The sequence below is a fragment of the Pecten maximus genome, unplaced genomic scaffold (assembly GCF_902652985.1).
Source record: "Pecten maximus unplaced genomic scaffold, xPecMax1.1, whole genome shotgun sequence".
NCBI classification, from domain to species: domain Eukaryota; kingdom Metazoa; phylum Mollusca; class Bivalvia; order Pectinida; family Pectinidae; genus Pecten; species Pecten maximus.
The window spans coordinates 1-16,102 of NW_022982622.1; the positions used below are offsets into that span (position 1 = coordinate 1).

General features: G+C 38.8%; 1 protein-coding gene across 1 annotated transcript in view; it reads right to left on the bottom strand.

Annotated features, from left to right (window-relative positions):
- Window positions 1–1,781: 1,781 nt before the first annotated feature.
- LOC117320619 (putative vitellogenin receptor) overlaps window positions 1,782–16,102 on the bottom strand; it is a gene marked incomplete at its 3' end in the record, with an annotated part of 31,945 nt that continues 17,624 nt past the window's right edge. Inside the window, exons 12-20 of the mRNA XM_033875179.1 lie at window positions 11,026–11,126; window positions 9,138–9,353; window positions 7,229–7,416; window positions 6,745–6,864; window positions 5,923–6,087; window positions 4,540–4,779; window positions 3,204–3,364; window positions 2,493–2,710; window positions 1,782–1,979 (exon numbers count right to left, since the gene is read on the bottom strand). Coding sequence (XP_033731070.1) covers window positions 1,782–1,979; window positions 2,493–2,710; window positions 3,204–3,364; window positions 4,540–4,779; window positions 5,923–6,087; window positions 6,745–6,864; window positions 7,229–7,416; window positions 9,138–9,353; window positions 11,026–11,126 — 1,607 coding nt within the window. The remainder of the gene's footprint in view (window positions 1,980–2,492; window positions 2,711–3,203; window positions 3,365–4,539; window positions 4,780–5,922; window positions 6,088–6,744; window positions 6,865–7,228; window positions 7,417–9,137; window positions 9,354–11,025; window positions 11,127–16,102) is intronic.

Here is a 16,102-nt window from a genome sequence, read left to right on the forward strand (position 1 = left end):
CATATTTTGTATTAATATGACATGGCAAAAAGTTATAAAATTATATAATATAATTGCATGAGCCCTGTAGATTCAGCAGTTTTTGAGTTATGGCCATTTTAAACTTTTTAGGTATGACGTCATAGTGGCCATATTGGAGATTTTTGACCTACTTAAAAATAGATGACTACACCATTTGCCATATGCTATATAATGTGAGAGACATGCCATTGTCCTAACTCTTACTGTTTTGGCCCAGTTGTGTGGACAAAATAAAGTGTAGAAGAATAATAATAAGAAACAGAACAATAACAATAGCTCTTTTCACCATTTGGTGAAAAGCCCTAACTAACTAGAAATTGTTCGCTAACAATTTGACTGGCTTTTCATCTACATTACACACAAGACCTGTAAAGGCTTTAAAAAAGAAAAAAAAATGTTGTTTTAAGTCACAAATACAGCCACCATCGGAGATATCATGAGTAAAGAAACAGTATACAATTAAGATGGAGTCAACTCCCCTTGTCCATCAAATCAATATGTAGTTATTCCAAAACCAAATACTGGAAGATTACTTTTGATAGTCTTTCTTGTGCATACACTTGGAAGCCTATATATCACCCAAGCTTACTACAGACCAAATATCAATACCTTAGCTGTTATTGAGAAATGGGTCTTTGATTTTAACATAATTGACACCAGCGACCTAGAACATGGGTCAAGGTCATTTATGTTATAAAACTTGATAGCCTATTACTTGAGGAAGAGATTCACCAAATACCATGATCTTGGGTCTTGTTTCACAAAATTACACATTTGAACTTTGACCCCTACCAAAAACCGGAAGTTGACCTTCGATGGACATACTTGTGCGTACACTTGATAGCCCATAATGCCAGCCTCCTACAGACCAAATATTATAACCCTGGAAATTTCCATAATTGAGAAATGGGTCTTGCACAAATGATTTTAACATAATTGACCCCAGTGACCTTAAACAAGGGTCAAGGTCATTCATATCAAACTTCATATAGCCCATTACTATATTACTACCGTTCGGTCCTCAACATTGAATCAACTTTTAATCAATGTTGTTGTGTCTGCTGGGAACACATCTTATTCATCGGAATAACATACTTCAAAAAAAAAGTTTACAAATCAAAAATAGATGAATTTTGACCTGTGGCAAAGTTTCTTTTATCCGACATATTTTGTATTTAGTTGTGATAGTAAAAGTGATAACCTATGATAAATATCTTTTTTGAGTTTGAGTCATTTTGATTTTGATAATATTGCAATAACACCTTTAAACCAGGCCCTATAATTCACACTATAGATATCGGTCATGTTTCCTACCGTTTTGGCCCCATAATTCACACTATAGATATTGGTCATGTTTCCTATCGTTTAACAGAGTAAGTACCAACAAAATTGTCCCAGAAGAATGAGAAAGAACAATTCCAATAGGTCTTTTAACCAGCTGGGGAAAGCCCCAATACAAGTGCAATCAATGATTGCGAAAAAAAACCCGGCGGCAGCAATCAAGTAACCGTTGAGCTAAAAATGAATGATAATGAAATAATCATTTTCTATCTAACAATAAAATTTACTTAGTAGGTATCCTGGGATATAGCAAAATTTTATATTGCAATTTGTAACCACAAACTTTCCAAGTAGCCTGTTATAAAATATTACAAAACGTTGATGAAATATATTGTGGAATAAAAATAATTTTCTATCTATCAATTTCTATTTTGAGAGATTTGAATAGGTGTGAATGGTTCCTTTCCATGATGTTTTACCTCCTTTTTCCATCCATATCACACGACCACACCTGATTGGCTGGGAAAGTGGTCCAGTAGATGCGGTCAGTGGCATATTCGATGGTCAGTGCACAGACAACCTGACCTACAATGGCCTCCACCACCACCGTGAGATTCTGTCCGTCCATAGCCATCCTCATAATTGTTCCTTCTGTAGCACTCGTCCACAACATCCAGCTACAGGTATATATAAGTTTATTACGATACAATGAGGCACATTTATACTCTCTGGCAAAGCACTGTGGCTGATATTGTTTAGAAGAAAAAGGTTTTACTTCAATTATTAATTATTGCATTAGTCATCATCAGTATTATAAAGATGAACTTTAAACTTGACATTACAATCAACAAAGACACTTAAACATATTTTCATAATTCTGATAGGTTTCGTTTTATTGTACATTTAAAACAAACTATTTCATATTTCTGAGAGATTTTCTATTATTATAGATTTAAACAAACTATATAATATTTATTTAATGTTCTGGTTGTATTTTTGGTGGAAACAAGACAATGCTTTCCATGTTAATTAGTTTGTTAATGGTAAATTATTTTGTCACTTTTCATGACCTTGACATTCATCTTTGGATAGAATTACCCTACAATAGGTAACATGTTGATTCAAGTGACCTTGACATTAAACCTTCACCCTCCCACTACATTTGTGTCATTCTATATCTACATCCATACCCGTTTGTGGGGTGCAGGACTATTGAACTGACTGGTTCGTATCGTAGAGTCCGACACAGGACAGGTATGGACCGGAGGCTGCACACAGCCAAAATTCCATCATCTGTATAGTAAACATTACGGCCGATCCAGTCGTATGTTAGATCCGTCACCTTACTGCCAAGTGTGGCCAAGTGAATGGCATGTCTCTCAGTCCTCTTGTAAAGGAAAAGTGCTTGCTGAATAGACGTGAAAAAGAGGAAGAATATTGGTTAATTGATAAGATACATCACCATAGCATTAAGGACAGTATAAGGGACCAATCTGTCCATCAGGAATGATATTGATATTTTTGTATGTGACAAATTGTAAGGTTAATGTCTTATTTCCTAAATACTTGATAGTCATACCAATGCAACAGTAACATATTAACTGACAGGGGAGATAATCTTTGCACAAATTATTAAGGTTGTGATTTCAACATATCCGTACAATACATGAAGTACAGTAAATATTTATAATAAGACAACCTGGTGTGTAGGCAGCTTTCTTGGTCTTAAATCTAATTTAGGAATTTTATATAGAACAATTAAATGAAACATTTCTGTGTTCTCGTAGATCCCCCCCCCCCTCCCCAAAATTGTTTAAAATGTGTTAAAGATCACTTCCTTTGTGATAATTCTCTATCGTTAACAGAATAAAAGCCATCCTCAAACAATGCCAAGATCTAACCTGCACAGATGTAACAAATATAATATCTCCTGTCTCCATGACAACATCCAGGGCTGTGACAAATCCACTGGCTTCACCAATCATCAGCTCCTCTATCTGACCTTGGTCGTTAACCTTGTCAATGCCTCCAGTCCCACCAATCACCAGATAGGGGCGTGGCTCTGTCATTGTGAAACACTTCAATTCAGATCTCATAGCCATTATCAAATATCATTTATCACATTCATCTTCACACAAAGCTTCATTATTTCTCAAACATTTATCACAGAGAGTAAAACAAAAGTTGAAGAATTATGTAGATATATAGATTTTAAAACTCAGAAGTGAAAAACTTGGATGAAACATTTTCTTCCTAAACATTCATTTAACCAAAATTACAATGGATTTGGGATAGCTCTGACTGCAACATAACAAGAGATCCCAGAGGGATCTTGGCGCCCACCATTGAACAAACTTTATAGGTTCCATGTCAGATTGATCTTTTCTCTCTTTTTCCCTTCCTTTTACTAATCTGTGTGAATTGAGAAACATCCCTCTAGTACTTTTCAAACAAGGGGAAGCTATATATGAAATTTGAGAAAGATCCCTTCAGTACTTTCTCAGAAATAGCGATAACAATCTTCAATTGTCAAAATCCTGCTGCCATGTTGTTTTCCGATTGGTCTCAAAATGCAATATGCATAACTAGGCACCAAGGGGAACCTACATATGAAATTTGAGAAAGATCCCTTCAGTACTTTCTCAGAAATAGCGATAACAAACTTCAATTGTCAAAATCCAAGATGGCTGCCTGTCGGCCATGTTGTTTTCCGATTGGTCTCAAAATGCAATAGGCATAACTAGGCACCAAGGGGAACCTACATATGAAATTTGAGAAAGATCCCTTCAGTACTTTCTCGGAAATAGCGATAACAAACTTCAATTGTCAAAATCCAAGATGGCTGCCTGTCGGCCATGTTGTTTTCCGATTGGTCTCAAAATGCAATATGTATAACTAGGCACCAAGGGGAACCTACATATGAAATTTGAGAAAGATCCCTTTAGTACTTTCTCAGAAATAGCGATAACAAACTTCAATTGTCAAAATCCAAGATGGCTGCCTGTCGGCCATGTTGTTTTCCGATTGGTCTCAAAATGCAATATGCATAACTAGGCACCAAGGGGAACCTACATATGAAATTTGAGAAAGATCCCTTCAGTACTTTCTGAGGATTAGCGATAACAAGAATTGTTTACGGACCACGGAGGGATTGACGGACGGACGGACGCAGGGCGATTTGAATAGCCTACCATCTGATGATGGTGGGCTAAAAATGAACATGTAGAAGCCATTTACCTTCGGCATAGCACAGGGAGCCATTTTTTGTGTACCCGTGGACACAACTACAGGTATGACCACCATCTATATTGTCACAAAGCTGACTACAGCCACCATTATTAGCCTCACACTCGTCCACATCCTTACATCCCCTTCGGTCAGTTGATAGTCGATATCCTTGATGACATTCACATCTGGGTCCCTGGGACGTTTTCCTACAGATGTGTTGACATTGGTTTGGTTCTTGACAGGCAGTGTCTTAAATATCAAGATGAATTCAGAATACATCTATTTCCAAAACAGGTAGGATAAGAACTGTTGTTAATCTAGAAGTTCAGTACCAGATGTCTGAATTACACAGCTGTAAAACCTCAATATAAGCTCCTTCATTTAATTGTCAAGCAATTACTACCATTGTTTTTCAAGGTGAAATCTTGTTTTCAATTTGTTTATGCATTTCGATATTTAACAGGACAAATGAACCATGGAGAGTGTACCTAGTTGATTGTTTACTGATCACCATTAGTGTTGAGTGTGATTAGTTTGAGTTTTAAAGCTGTCACATAGTTCAGTATTAGATGAATAATACATTAAAAACACTGATAATACATAGTAACCTAAAACTAACCCCACTACAATATACAGTCAGTTACTTAGGAGAACTACCGTATATCGGTTATTTTTAGCGTATGTCAAATTTCGCGTTTTCTATATAAATTATCCTGTTTTATTTTTAGTGTATCTAATTTTTAGCGATAACACAGCTAGTAAGTTTTTATAAGCTGTACTGAATCCCCGCACAGCACTCTCATTGATTTTTCTATTTAGAAATATGGAAAACTGTTTTGCCACAGCGGAGTTTCCAAATTCTGCAGCGTAATTTCCAATATCCATCTGTTGTTTGGGGGAATACACAGTGTAATTCCCCTTCTTTTTACAAGGTGTAGATCGTTCGTCGCTTTCACGCAATAATTCATCAACAAACTCTGGCCTTTCCCTTGGGCTTTGTTTGTCCTTCGTAACCGTAACATATCTTAACATAGCCATGTTCACACTGCCAAAGCATTAGCTCGTAATGATTTCAAATATACAATGGACAAGGTATGGTTAGCTATGAACACATTTTTATTGATGATAACAATTCAAATGAGTCACGGAAAATTGGGCACACCTGTACGTATTTACACACCTACGGATACATATATACAGGTAATCGGTAGTAGTGCAAGGGAGATAACATCTGTTGTAAAACAATACCAATTTTAGCGATATTTTATAATTCGCGACGGAGTGTGGTCGCTAAATTAGCGAAAATTAGGCACTCGCTAAAAAACCTGATATATGGTATTTACTAGAGTATTAAGGTTTTGTGCTTGGAGCACCATTGACCTTTGACCTTACCTGTTTTGATTGCCTGTGGTGTTGGAGGAGAGCTAATTTGATCACACAAACTTGGAGCTTCCTCCTCCCCTTCCACACAGTCTGGCTGACCATCACACAAGTAGAAACGGTCAGTTATGCAATGTCCATCTTGACAACGGAACACACAGTTAGGTTCAGGAGCAGCTACAAACACAGAAATATACTTTCTTTTCAATGTACATCGTATAATACTATGAACAAATTCAAACTGACTTAGGTACAGGTAGAGATTTGACGGAAAGAAAATTCTTCCAATTGAATTAATACAAACCAAGACATAAGAGGCCGTCTCTCTGGAGAATGAAGTTAGCGTATATCATCTCCTCTCCCTATCAACACTTACTGATCTTGACCCTAGTCTCCTTTGGCCGTCTGTTTTGAGAATGAAGTTACTGTAGATTATCTCTTCTCTGTATCAACACTTACTGACCTTGAACTGAGAGGCCGTCTGTCTGGAGAATGCTGTAATTGTAGATTGTCTCCCCTCCTTATCGACACTTACTGACCTTGACCCGAGAGGCAGTCTCTCTTGAGAATGTTGTTACCGTAGATTATCTCCCCTCCCTATCAACACTTACTGACCTTGACCTAAGCGGCCGTCTGTTTAAGAGAATGTGCTGTAGATTATCTCCCCTCCCTATCAACACTTACTGACCTTGACCTTAGAGGCTATCTGTTTAAGAGAATGTGCTGTAGATTATCTCCCCTCCCTATCAACACTTACTGACCTTGACCTAAGCGGCCATCTGTCTAAGAGAATGTACTGTAGATTATCTCCCCTCCCTATCAACACTTACTGACCTTGACACGAGTGGCCATCTTCCTGGAGTTTGAAGCCATCCGAACACCTACAAATGACTTTACTTCCCTGGTCAAAACAGAAATGGCTGCAGCCTCCATTGTGTTGTCCACATCCATCAACTTAAAGAATTCCAAAATCATTGTTTAAATAATTTTCTGATACAATAATTAAGAATAAGCTGAGTATTTTTCTTTGATTTGTGCATTTTATTTTTTACATTTGAATTAATATTAATTAGGTACAAATATTTAGTCCATGTATTAAACCAGTTTTTTCCATAATTATTGATTTTTTGTGATCCAGAATATGACATGGTAATTAGGAAACGAGAAGTATTGTTTCAAAAACAGAATAAAAAAGGTCACATATAACCTTGAATCCGTTGGTCTTTAATGTACTTTTTCCAATGGCTTAACATGTGATCTGGACAATTTTGTACAATTGAGAGGAGGACATCTAAATATCAAAAACACAGGCACTAACCTTGTGGTGAATTAATAGAGGAAGGGATAGCCAAACCCTTCAGTATAAAACTATTATGGAGGAAACACATCTCTTGGTTGTAGTCATTTTTGTGTACTCTGCACAGTCCACTGCCCTCAGACTGTTGGTCAGTCCAGTATATCCAATGGTCAGTCACGGCTAGTCCTAACACCTCACCGGTGATACCCCTTTAAAGTTTTTAATTAACATCAGGTAAGACATTGCTTTTAAGTTTCAGCCAGTTAGTTATACATGTAGGTCTGAAATGTATGCAAGACATAAATGCCCCTGCTGTCATGTAACCAAAATCCATTAGAAAATGAAGTCTTTAAATTAAATGAGTTGATGATTTTCTATGTACAGTAAATGTGACCTTGGAACCTTATGCACAACAATGTCCAAAGTATACTCACACTAGACTTTTTTTTATAAAGTTTGATGAAAATCTCTCAAAGAATGGAACGTGATGGGACCTGACACGATCGGACGGGATGCACATGAGCAACACTATTAATAGCCCCCCATTTTATGGAAGGGGCATAAAAAATTGCACTGAAAGTATTGAAATAACTTGACTTACTGGTGAAGGTTAAAATGAACTACTAATATTTGCTGACTGCATACTACCTTTTGGTGATGAAGATAAAGTAAAGGGAGGATAGGGTTAATGGTAGGATGTGTAAGGGTCGGGATAGGGGTTAGGTGAGGATAGGGGTTAGGTGGGGCTAGGGGCTAGGTGAGGATAGGGGTTAGGTGAGGATAGGGGTTAGGCGAATATAGGGGTTAGGTGAGGATAGGGGTTAGGTGGGGCTAGGGGTTAGGTGAGGATAGGGGTTAGGTGAGGATAGGGGTTAGGCGAATATAGGGGTTAGGCGAATATAGGGGTTAGGTGAGGATAGGGGTTAGGTGAGGATAGGGGTTAGGTGGGGCTAGGGGCTAGGTGAGGATAGGGGCTAGGTGAGGATAGGGGTTAGGTGAGGATAGGGGTTAGGCGAGGATAGGGGTTAGGTGAGGATAAGGGTTAGGTGGGGATAGGGGTTAGGTGAGGATAGGGGTTAGGTGAGGATAGGGGTTAGGTGAGGATAGGGGTTAGGCGAGGATAGGGGTTAGGCGAGGATAGGGGTTAGGTGGGGATAGGGGTTAGGCGAGGATAGGGGTAGGTGAGGATAGGGGTAGGGGAGGATAGGGGTTAGGCGGGGATAGGGGTTAGGTGAGGATAGGGGTAGGGGAGGATAGGGGTTAGGCGGGGATAGGGGTTAGGTGAGGATAGGGGTTAGGTGAGGATAAGGGTTAGGTGGGGATAGGGGTTAGGTGAGGATAGGGGTTAGGTGAGGATAAGGGTTAGGTGAGGATAAGGGTTAGGTGAGGATAGGGGTTAGGTGAGGATAGGGGTTAGGTGGGGATAGGGGTTAGGTGGGGATAGGGGTTAGGTGGGGATAGGGGTTAGGCGAGGATAGGGGTAGGGGTCTGTCAGGATAGGGGTAGGGGTCTGTCAGGATACGGGTAGGGGTCTGTCAGGATAGGGGTAAGGGGATGATAGGGGTAAGGGGAGGATAGGGATAGGGGAGGATAGGGGTAGGGGTCTGTCAGGATAGGGGTAGGGGAGGATAGGGGTTGGGGAGGATAGGGGTAAGGGGATGATAGGGGTAAGGGGAGGATAGGGGTAGGGGTCTGTCAGGATAGGGGTAAGGGGAGGATATGGGTAAGGGTAGGACAGGAGAGGATAGGGGTAAGCATAGGAAAGGGTAAGGGGATGATAGGTAAGGGAAAGATAGGGATAAGGGCACGATCAGGGAAAGGGGAGGATATTGGTAAGGGTAGGATAGGCGTTAAGTGATGAAAGGTGAGGGCAGAATCGGGGTAAGGGGATGATAGGGATTTAGGACAGTGGTGTGCCAGAATTACTCACTGCCAATGTGTTCTGTGGTCAGTCCCATCAGGAAGAGAAACAGACAGGATCTGGTGGTAATGGACATCTATGAAGTAAAGACGATGGTCATTGTCCAAACTGACCATGAGGTGGTCAGGATGTTGGACATCAATATCCAGTTTTGTGAATTGTGTTCCATCAAGTCGACAACGCCCAATAAATGGTGAATATCCAAAATCAGAAAAATACAAATACCTTGAGAAAAGAAAGACACAGATTTACATATAATTTCAACAAAACAGTCTAATATGTGCAAAGTCTAACTTAAGCTTTAGTCTCACTCGAATGTGATAAACAGACAGAATAATAAGGGAATGAAATGGACAAATCAACAACAAACTGGGATCTCATGGTTCTTGGTGCCCACCATTGAATGATCTTTATTGGTTCTATGTCAAACAGATCTTCTCGCTATTTTTCCCTTCTTTTTATTTTCCTCTTAATAATCTGATAAAAGAACAAGTGGAACCTACCCCCGGTACATGTGAAATTTGAGAAACATCCCTTCAGTTCTTTCCAAGAATTTATAAAAACACAACAAACAAGCAAAGTTAAGTTAAAGAGTGTATTGTTGATATTCGTAAAAAACATACATAATGACAATTCAAATACTGAACAAGTAATACTGAGAATATCATACCTGCTGAAAAGCAGTATAAACATATATATCACTACACACAATTAAACTATAACATTTTAACATAAATCACAAATAAAAATAAAATATTTTTGCCTTCAGGGCTGTCTTAGCTGCTGCATGAAATTTAACCAGCAATAAAATTCTATGAGTAAACCTTACCAGCGAAAATAAGCGAAAGATCTGACAAGGGAAATCATAGGGCTGGTGAATGAAATATGATAAGTTGACAGGTCAACAGGTGCATATATATAAGGGGAACCGAGCAAAATCCTGTGTGACCGATGCATACAATACAAGTTGAGTACATAGCCAGGCGAGTCCTGAATTCTAATGAAGAACCAGGCGAGATATGGTCCTGCACTAAGTACGTTGTAAATGTATGGTACGTATAACTGGAGCATCAATACGCGTTGAATACATAGCCAGGCGAGTCCTGAATTCTACTGGAGAACCAGGCGAGGTATGGTCCTGCACTAAGTATGTGGTAATTGTATAGTATAGATTTAATATACGAAGAGTGTAATAATGACAACCCAATGTCTTGGGGCTAAAAGGACCAAAAATGAACATGCGCAGCATGAGAGAAGTAGCGATAAAAAAAGTTCAATTCCCAAAATCCAAGATGACCACCTGTCAGCCATTTTATTTTTACTGATCAAAAGTCTGAAATAAATTGGCACAACCAGATAACACGAGGAACCTACATGTAAAGTTTGAGGAATATCCCTTTAGCACTTTTCAACAAAAAGTTATAACAAACTTCCATTCTCAAAATTCAAAATGGCAGCCTGTCGTCCATTTTTTTTTCTGATAAAATTCTAAACTAGGGACAAAGGGCAACCTACACAATTGACGTTTGAGGAATATATCCCTTCAGTACTTCTCAAGAAATAGTGATAACAAGGATTGTTTACGGACGGCTGATGATGGACCACGGATACAGAGCAATTTGTATAGCCCACCATCTGATGATGGGCTAGGTGAAAAGTTCAGGATTACTTCAAGCATCCATTAATTATGTTTACAGATGCACAGACTATAGTTCTGAAACAATCGGAATTGAACTTTTATTTCACAGAAAAAATTCTTTGTGACAACTAGTGCCCAGCTGCAAGACACGAGATTCTATCAACGACAGATGATAATAAAGCATCAAATTCAAAAGCAGTGAAGTAAATAGACCCGACAGTCTATCCTAGCCTAGAGTTTATAACGTGTGTAACATACCCATTCACATGGTCAATATCCAGAGAGTTGGGCTGCTCCAGGCTGTCATTTAACAAAGTCAGGAGGTGTTCTCCGGAGGTGTGACCCACCATAATGGCAGCCTGAAAGAGTGATACAGAAACATTAAGGAAAAATAAACCCAGTTTACAAAGGGAAATAACAAGATGTTATAGAATACAGTCCAACCCACTTATTACCAACTCTGATAATACGAAAACTCGCTTTATACGAATGAAAATCAAATCCCCTGCAAACCGTGTACATTATGCTTATATTGTTTACCCACTTAATACGAATCGGTTAGTACGAAAACCAGGGTAATACAGAGACATGTCGGGGTCCCTTGACCACTATTTGTGTTGTTTTAAACCCACATAATACGAAGTGTCAAAGTCAGAGTCAGCCAAGTGTGACGCAGGTAAGTTTTCATGACCTTTGTCCCGGACCGACCCACGCGCTCTATAGAAAGTGTATACAGCTGTAGGCAGGTATACACGTAAATGACTAGTGTTATATTAAAAAAAATGTTATTCAAACACTGCGTTATTTTTATTCACTTTGTTGTTGGGATGTTCACAGACAACACATACACCATGGAGTATGGAGACACCGACTAAAAAACGAAAACAAAACTTTTCTTTAGTTGTGAAAATCGACAACGAACTGGACGACAACATCCCGTTGTCAGAATTACGACTTCTCCTGCCTACAGCCAATCACATCACGGCTAAGCAATACCTTGATATTAGTATTGTCACATCAGGGGAGATTACTGAGGCTGACATTATCAATTCTGTAAAATGAACAGAGCTCAACGAGAGCGATGATGATGGAACTGACCCGGAGGTTTTCACGCGTTACAGATTGCAAGGCCCGCGAATGCCTTGACAAGTTGAACTCATTCGTTCAAAATCAAAATGACGTTCAAGATTGTTTTTAATTGTAAGTAAGTTCAGCTCGGACAGAGTCTAACAAACACTGGTCAGTAATTTTTTTTTGCAGCTGCAAAACGTCATTAGCGCGATCGTGATATGATGTAGTCGTTGTAGGCCTATTGTGTATTGGTACGCCAACCGTAAATAACCAGACTGAACCCACACACTTGCAATGTACAATGTTTTAAACGTTTTATTTTTTATATATGTAATTAATATTTTTTTTTTTTTTTTTTTTTTTTAAGTGAGAAAAGTGTAACATGAAGCGTGTGTATACAAACATGGACAAAGGACCTGTTGCAGGATGGCCCAAAAAGGAATTCTTTGTAAAACATTTTATTTTGATAAAAGATGTCAAAATACATATGGAATACGAATCGGTTAGTACGAAAACCAGGGTAATACAGAGACATGTCGGGGTCCCTTGACCACTATTTGTGTTGTTTTAAACCCACATAATACGAAGTGTCAAAGTCAGAGTCAGCCAAGTGTGACGCAGGTAAGTTTTCATGACCTTTGTCCCGGACCGACCCACGCGCTCTATAGAAAGTGTATACAGCTGTAGGCAGGTATACACGTAAATGACTAGTGTTATATTAAAAAAAATGTTATTCAAACACTGCGTTATTTTTATTCACTTTGTTGTTGGGATGTTCACAGACAACACATACACCATGGAGTATGGAGACACCGACTAAAAAACGAAAACAAAACTTTTCTTTAGTTGTGAAAATCGACAACGAACTGGACGACAACATCCCGTTGTCAGAATTACGACTTCTCCTGCCTACAGCCAATCACATCACGGCTAAGCAATACCTTGATATTAGTATTGTCACATCAGGGGAGATTACTGAGGCTGACATTATCAATTCTGTAAAAGGAACAGAGCTCAATGAGAGCGATGATGATGGAACTGACCCGGAGGTTTTCACGCGTTACAGATTGCAAGGCCCGCGAATGCCTTGACAAGTTGAACTCATTCGTTCAAAATCAAAATGACGTTCAAGATTGTTTTTAATTGTAAGTAAGTTCAGCTCGGACAGAGTCTAACAAACACTGGTCAGTAATTTTTTTTTGCAGCTGCAAAACGTCATTAGCGCGATCGTGATATGATGTAGTCGTTGTAGGCCTATTGTGTATTGGTACGCCAACCGTAAATAACCAGACTGAACCCACACACTTGCAATGTACAATGTTTTAAACGTTTTATTTTTTATATATGTAATTAATATCCGTTTTTTTTTTTTTTTTTTTTTTAAGTGAGAAAAGTGTAACATGAAGCGTGTGTATACAAACATGGACAAAGGACCTGTTGCAGGATGGCCCAAAAAGGAATTCTTTGTAAAACATTTTATTTTGATAAAAGATGTCAAAATACATATGGAATGGCCTATTATTTTTAATTTTAATTTTTGGTGCGATTACAGCTCCACCTTTTACTGATTTCGATTGAAAATTTTACCAAGAGATTTCAAATGGCGCTAGTATCTTAATGAAAAAATATTTTCTGTCTTACCATAAACACACTCGACCAAAATGAACTATTTTTTAATATTGTATGCCCGACTTGTGAATTTATTTTGCATAATTTAAGTAAATGACTTTCCAGTGAGAGTTTTCACTAGTTATTTATTTATATGTATATTTAAGGAAGCGTCCAAGGTCAGAGCCCATGGTAGATGACTCAAATACATATAAGTCTAAGAAGAGCAACTACAATCCTGTTGAGGAAGAAAGTGTCTCAATCTGTCCTACGGTTGATGACCTCTTTTTTTTTTACTCCATCCTCTCACAGGAAATGTTGCCTTTGCCTTTCATATACTGAACAAACTGCCACAATTCCTGAAAAGGCTAGGTTCCAATTGATCTTGTTTCACAGGATATGGGTTTCTAAGTCTGCGAGATCATGCACAGACCACTTTATTGGGAAAGACTTGGATCCTAATTTTCCAATTACTGCTGCTGGAAGGGAAAAGTTGTCACTCTATCTTCCAGATAAACATGACGAGGTGATCAATGATCTTCTGAGATTATCGTACCAACTTGGTAGTGGAAAGACATCCTTTTCTTTCAATCTGAAAAATATGGATGACCAAGACTGTCTGGCTTGGACTGGGTGGAACATGGAGCAGCTGCAAGAGCTTCATAGCCGATGTGCACATCTAATATCTTCCCAGTGTTTGTCAACAGAAGATTAGATTATCTCCTCTTGTTTTGGGTCAAACTCAAAACGGACATATCCTATACACAGTTAGCATCCCTATTCAACCTGCATAAATCCAGTGTCAGTAGAATATTCCACAATGTTGCTCAATCTCTCGAGGCGACAGTTGTTCCCTTGTATCTGGAATCTCAACATATTTCTAGAGAAAACGCCATCAACCATAACACTGCATTCACCAAGACTTTTCTTCAGTGATAATGTCACAGTTGTTTTAGATGGAACGTACGGGAACATCTATATTGGAAAGAGTGGCGATCACGAGTTTCAAAGAAAAAGTTACTGCGGGCAGAAAAAAAGAAACTATATTAAATTTATGGTGTAGTTTTCCCAGATGGATACGTCTTTGACACGGTTGGGCCTTTTTTTGGGAGTGAAAATGACGCAACAATAACCAAGAAAATCCTTGACGGAATTGAAAGCCTGAATCCTCTTCAGCAGCCAGAGGACCATATCATCGTAGATCGTTGATTCAGGGATGTTCTGAAAGACATCTCTGAAGTGGGATATGGACATCACATGCCATCCTTTCTCCAGCCAGGAAAGAGCCAGCATGATTCTCTTGAAGCCAACACTGATAGATGCATCACAAAAACGAGATGGGTTGTTGAGAGCTAGCTATCAAGCAAGATTTAAGAAATTTAAATTCTTTCAGAAAGAACTCTCATCTAATCACTTCATTGACATCATTGCAACACTCGTAAAGGTTGTAACCGCTTCCCTGAACTTCCTCCGTGGTTCTATATATGAACCTTCTTCTGAACAGGTGCTGAAAGACAGGGCAATGGCTGAACAAATGAAAGGGTTATCAACTAAGGTTAATGAGCTTGCACAAAGGGTGAAGAATGAACCGGAGTTATCCAAACGTGCCCAATCTTACTGGCAAAAGCTTGAGGTGACTGATGTTACCTTACCAAAACTCTCTGAGGATAACTTGGAAACATTGGCGTGTGGAACATACCAGCTGAAGTTGGCAAACGGTTATATAACCGAGCATCTCAGTGATGACGGAGACTATGAGGTCATGGCATACCAGCACTTCGATGACCTATCACGCTGTCAGCTAAGGTCACGTCATAGATCACAAACCAAATATAACATCTGGATTTTATATCATGATGCACCAAATCCGATATAGGCATACTACTGCACATGTCCTTCTGCTCAGAGGACGGTAAGCATGTGTGCACACACCGCAAGTGTCCTCTACTACCTCGGAGTTTATAAGCATTCTTCGACCAATCTAAGGAAATCCAGTTTTAAAGAATACATGCTATAGACAGAATTTGATGGGAAACCTTCAATAAACAAAGAACACACAAAACACATAACAGATCAATGCAAAATTCAAAAGCAACAAACATTTGTTTCTGCGGATCCAGTACATATATTTGACCATATTGTCGTTATTACTTACTATACCCTATGAATATAAATATATATGCACTATGTGCTGTTGATCCAAAGGTCTAGATTTGAATTACCTGTCGTAATTGTACTATGAGAACTGTTTATATATAATATATATGTATATATACACAAAGGTGTCTCTATATTCCAAATCATTCGGCTACTTGGCTTTGGACGAGGAAAAGGGAATACATATCACTACTCAACTCGCCAACTTTGCTACAGGTCAAATCCTATGTTTTTCCTTCAAAAATCATAAGTCTGAGCACCACCAACATGAAATTTAACCTGTACTAACCTTATCTTTTTATCATACTGCTTTTTAGTAAAATGGGTATGGTGTTCATGGTGTTTGTAAAGAGAAGAGAGGTATAATGTGGTGTGCAATGTGTACATTGTTTACATTTGTACTTAAAAGTGCGGGGCCGCGGTGGCCGAGTGGTTAAAGTGTCCCGACACTTTAACACTAGCCCTCCACCTCTGGGTTGCGAGTTCGAAACCTACGTGG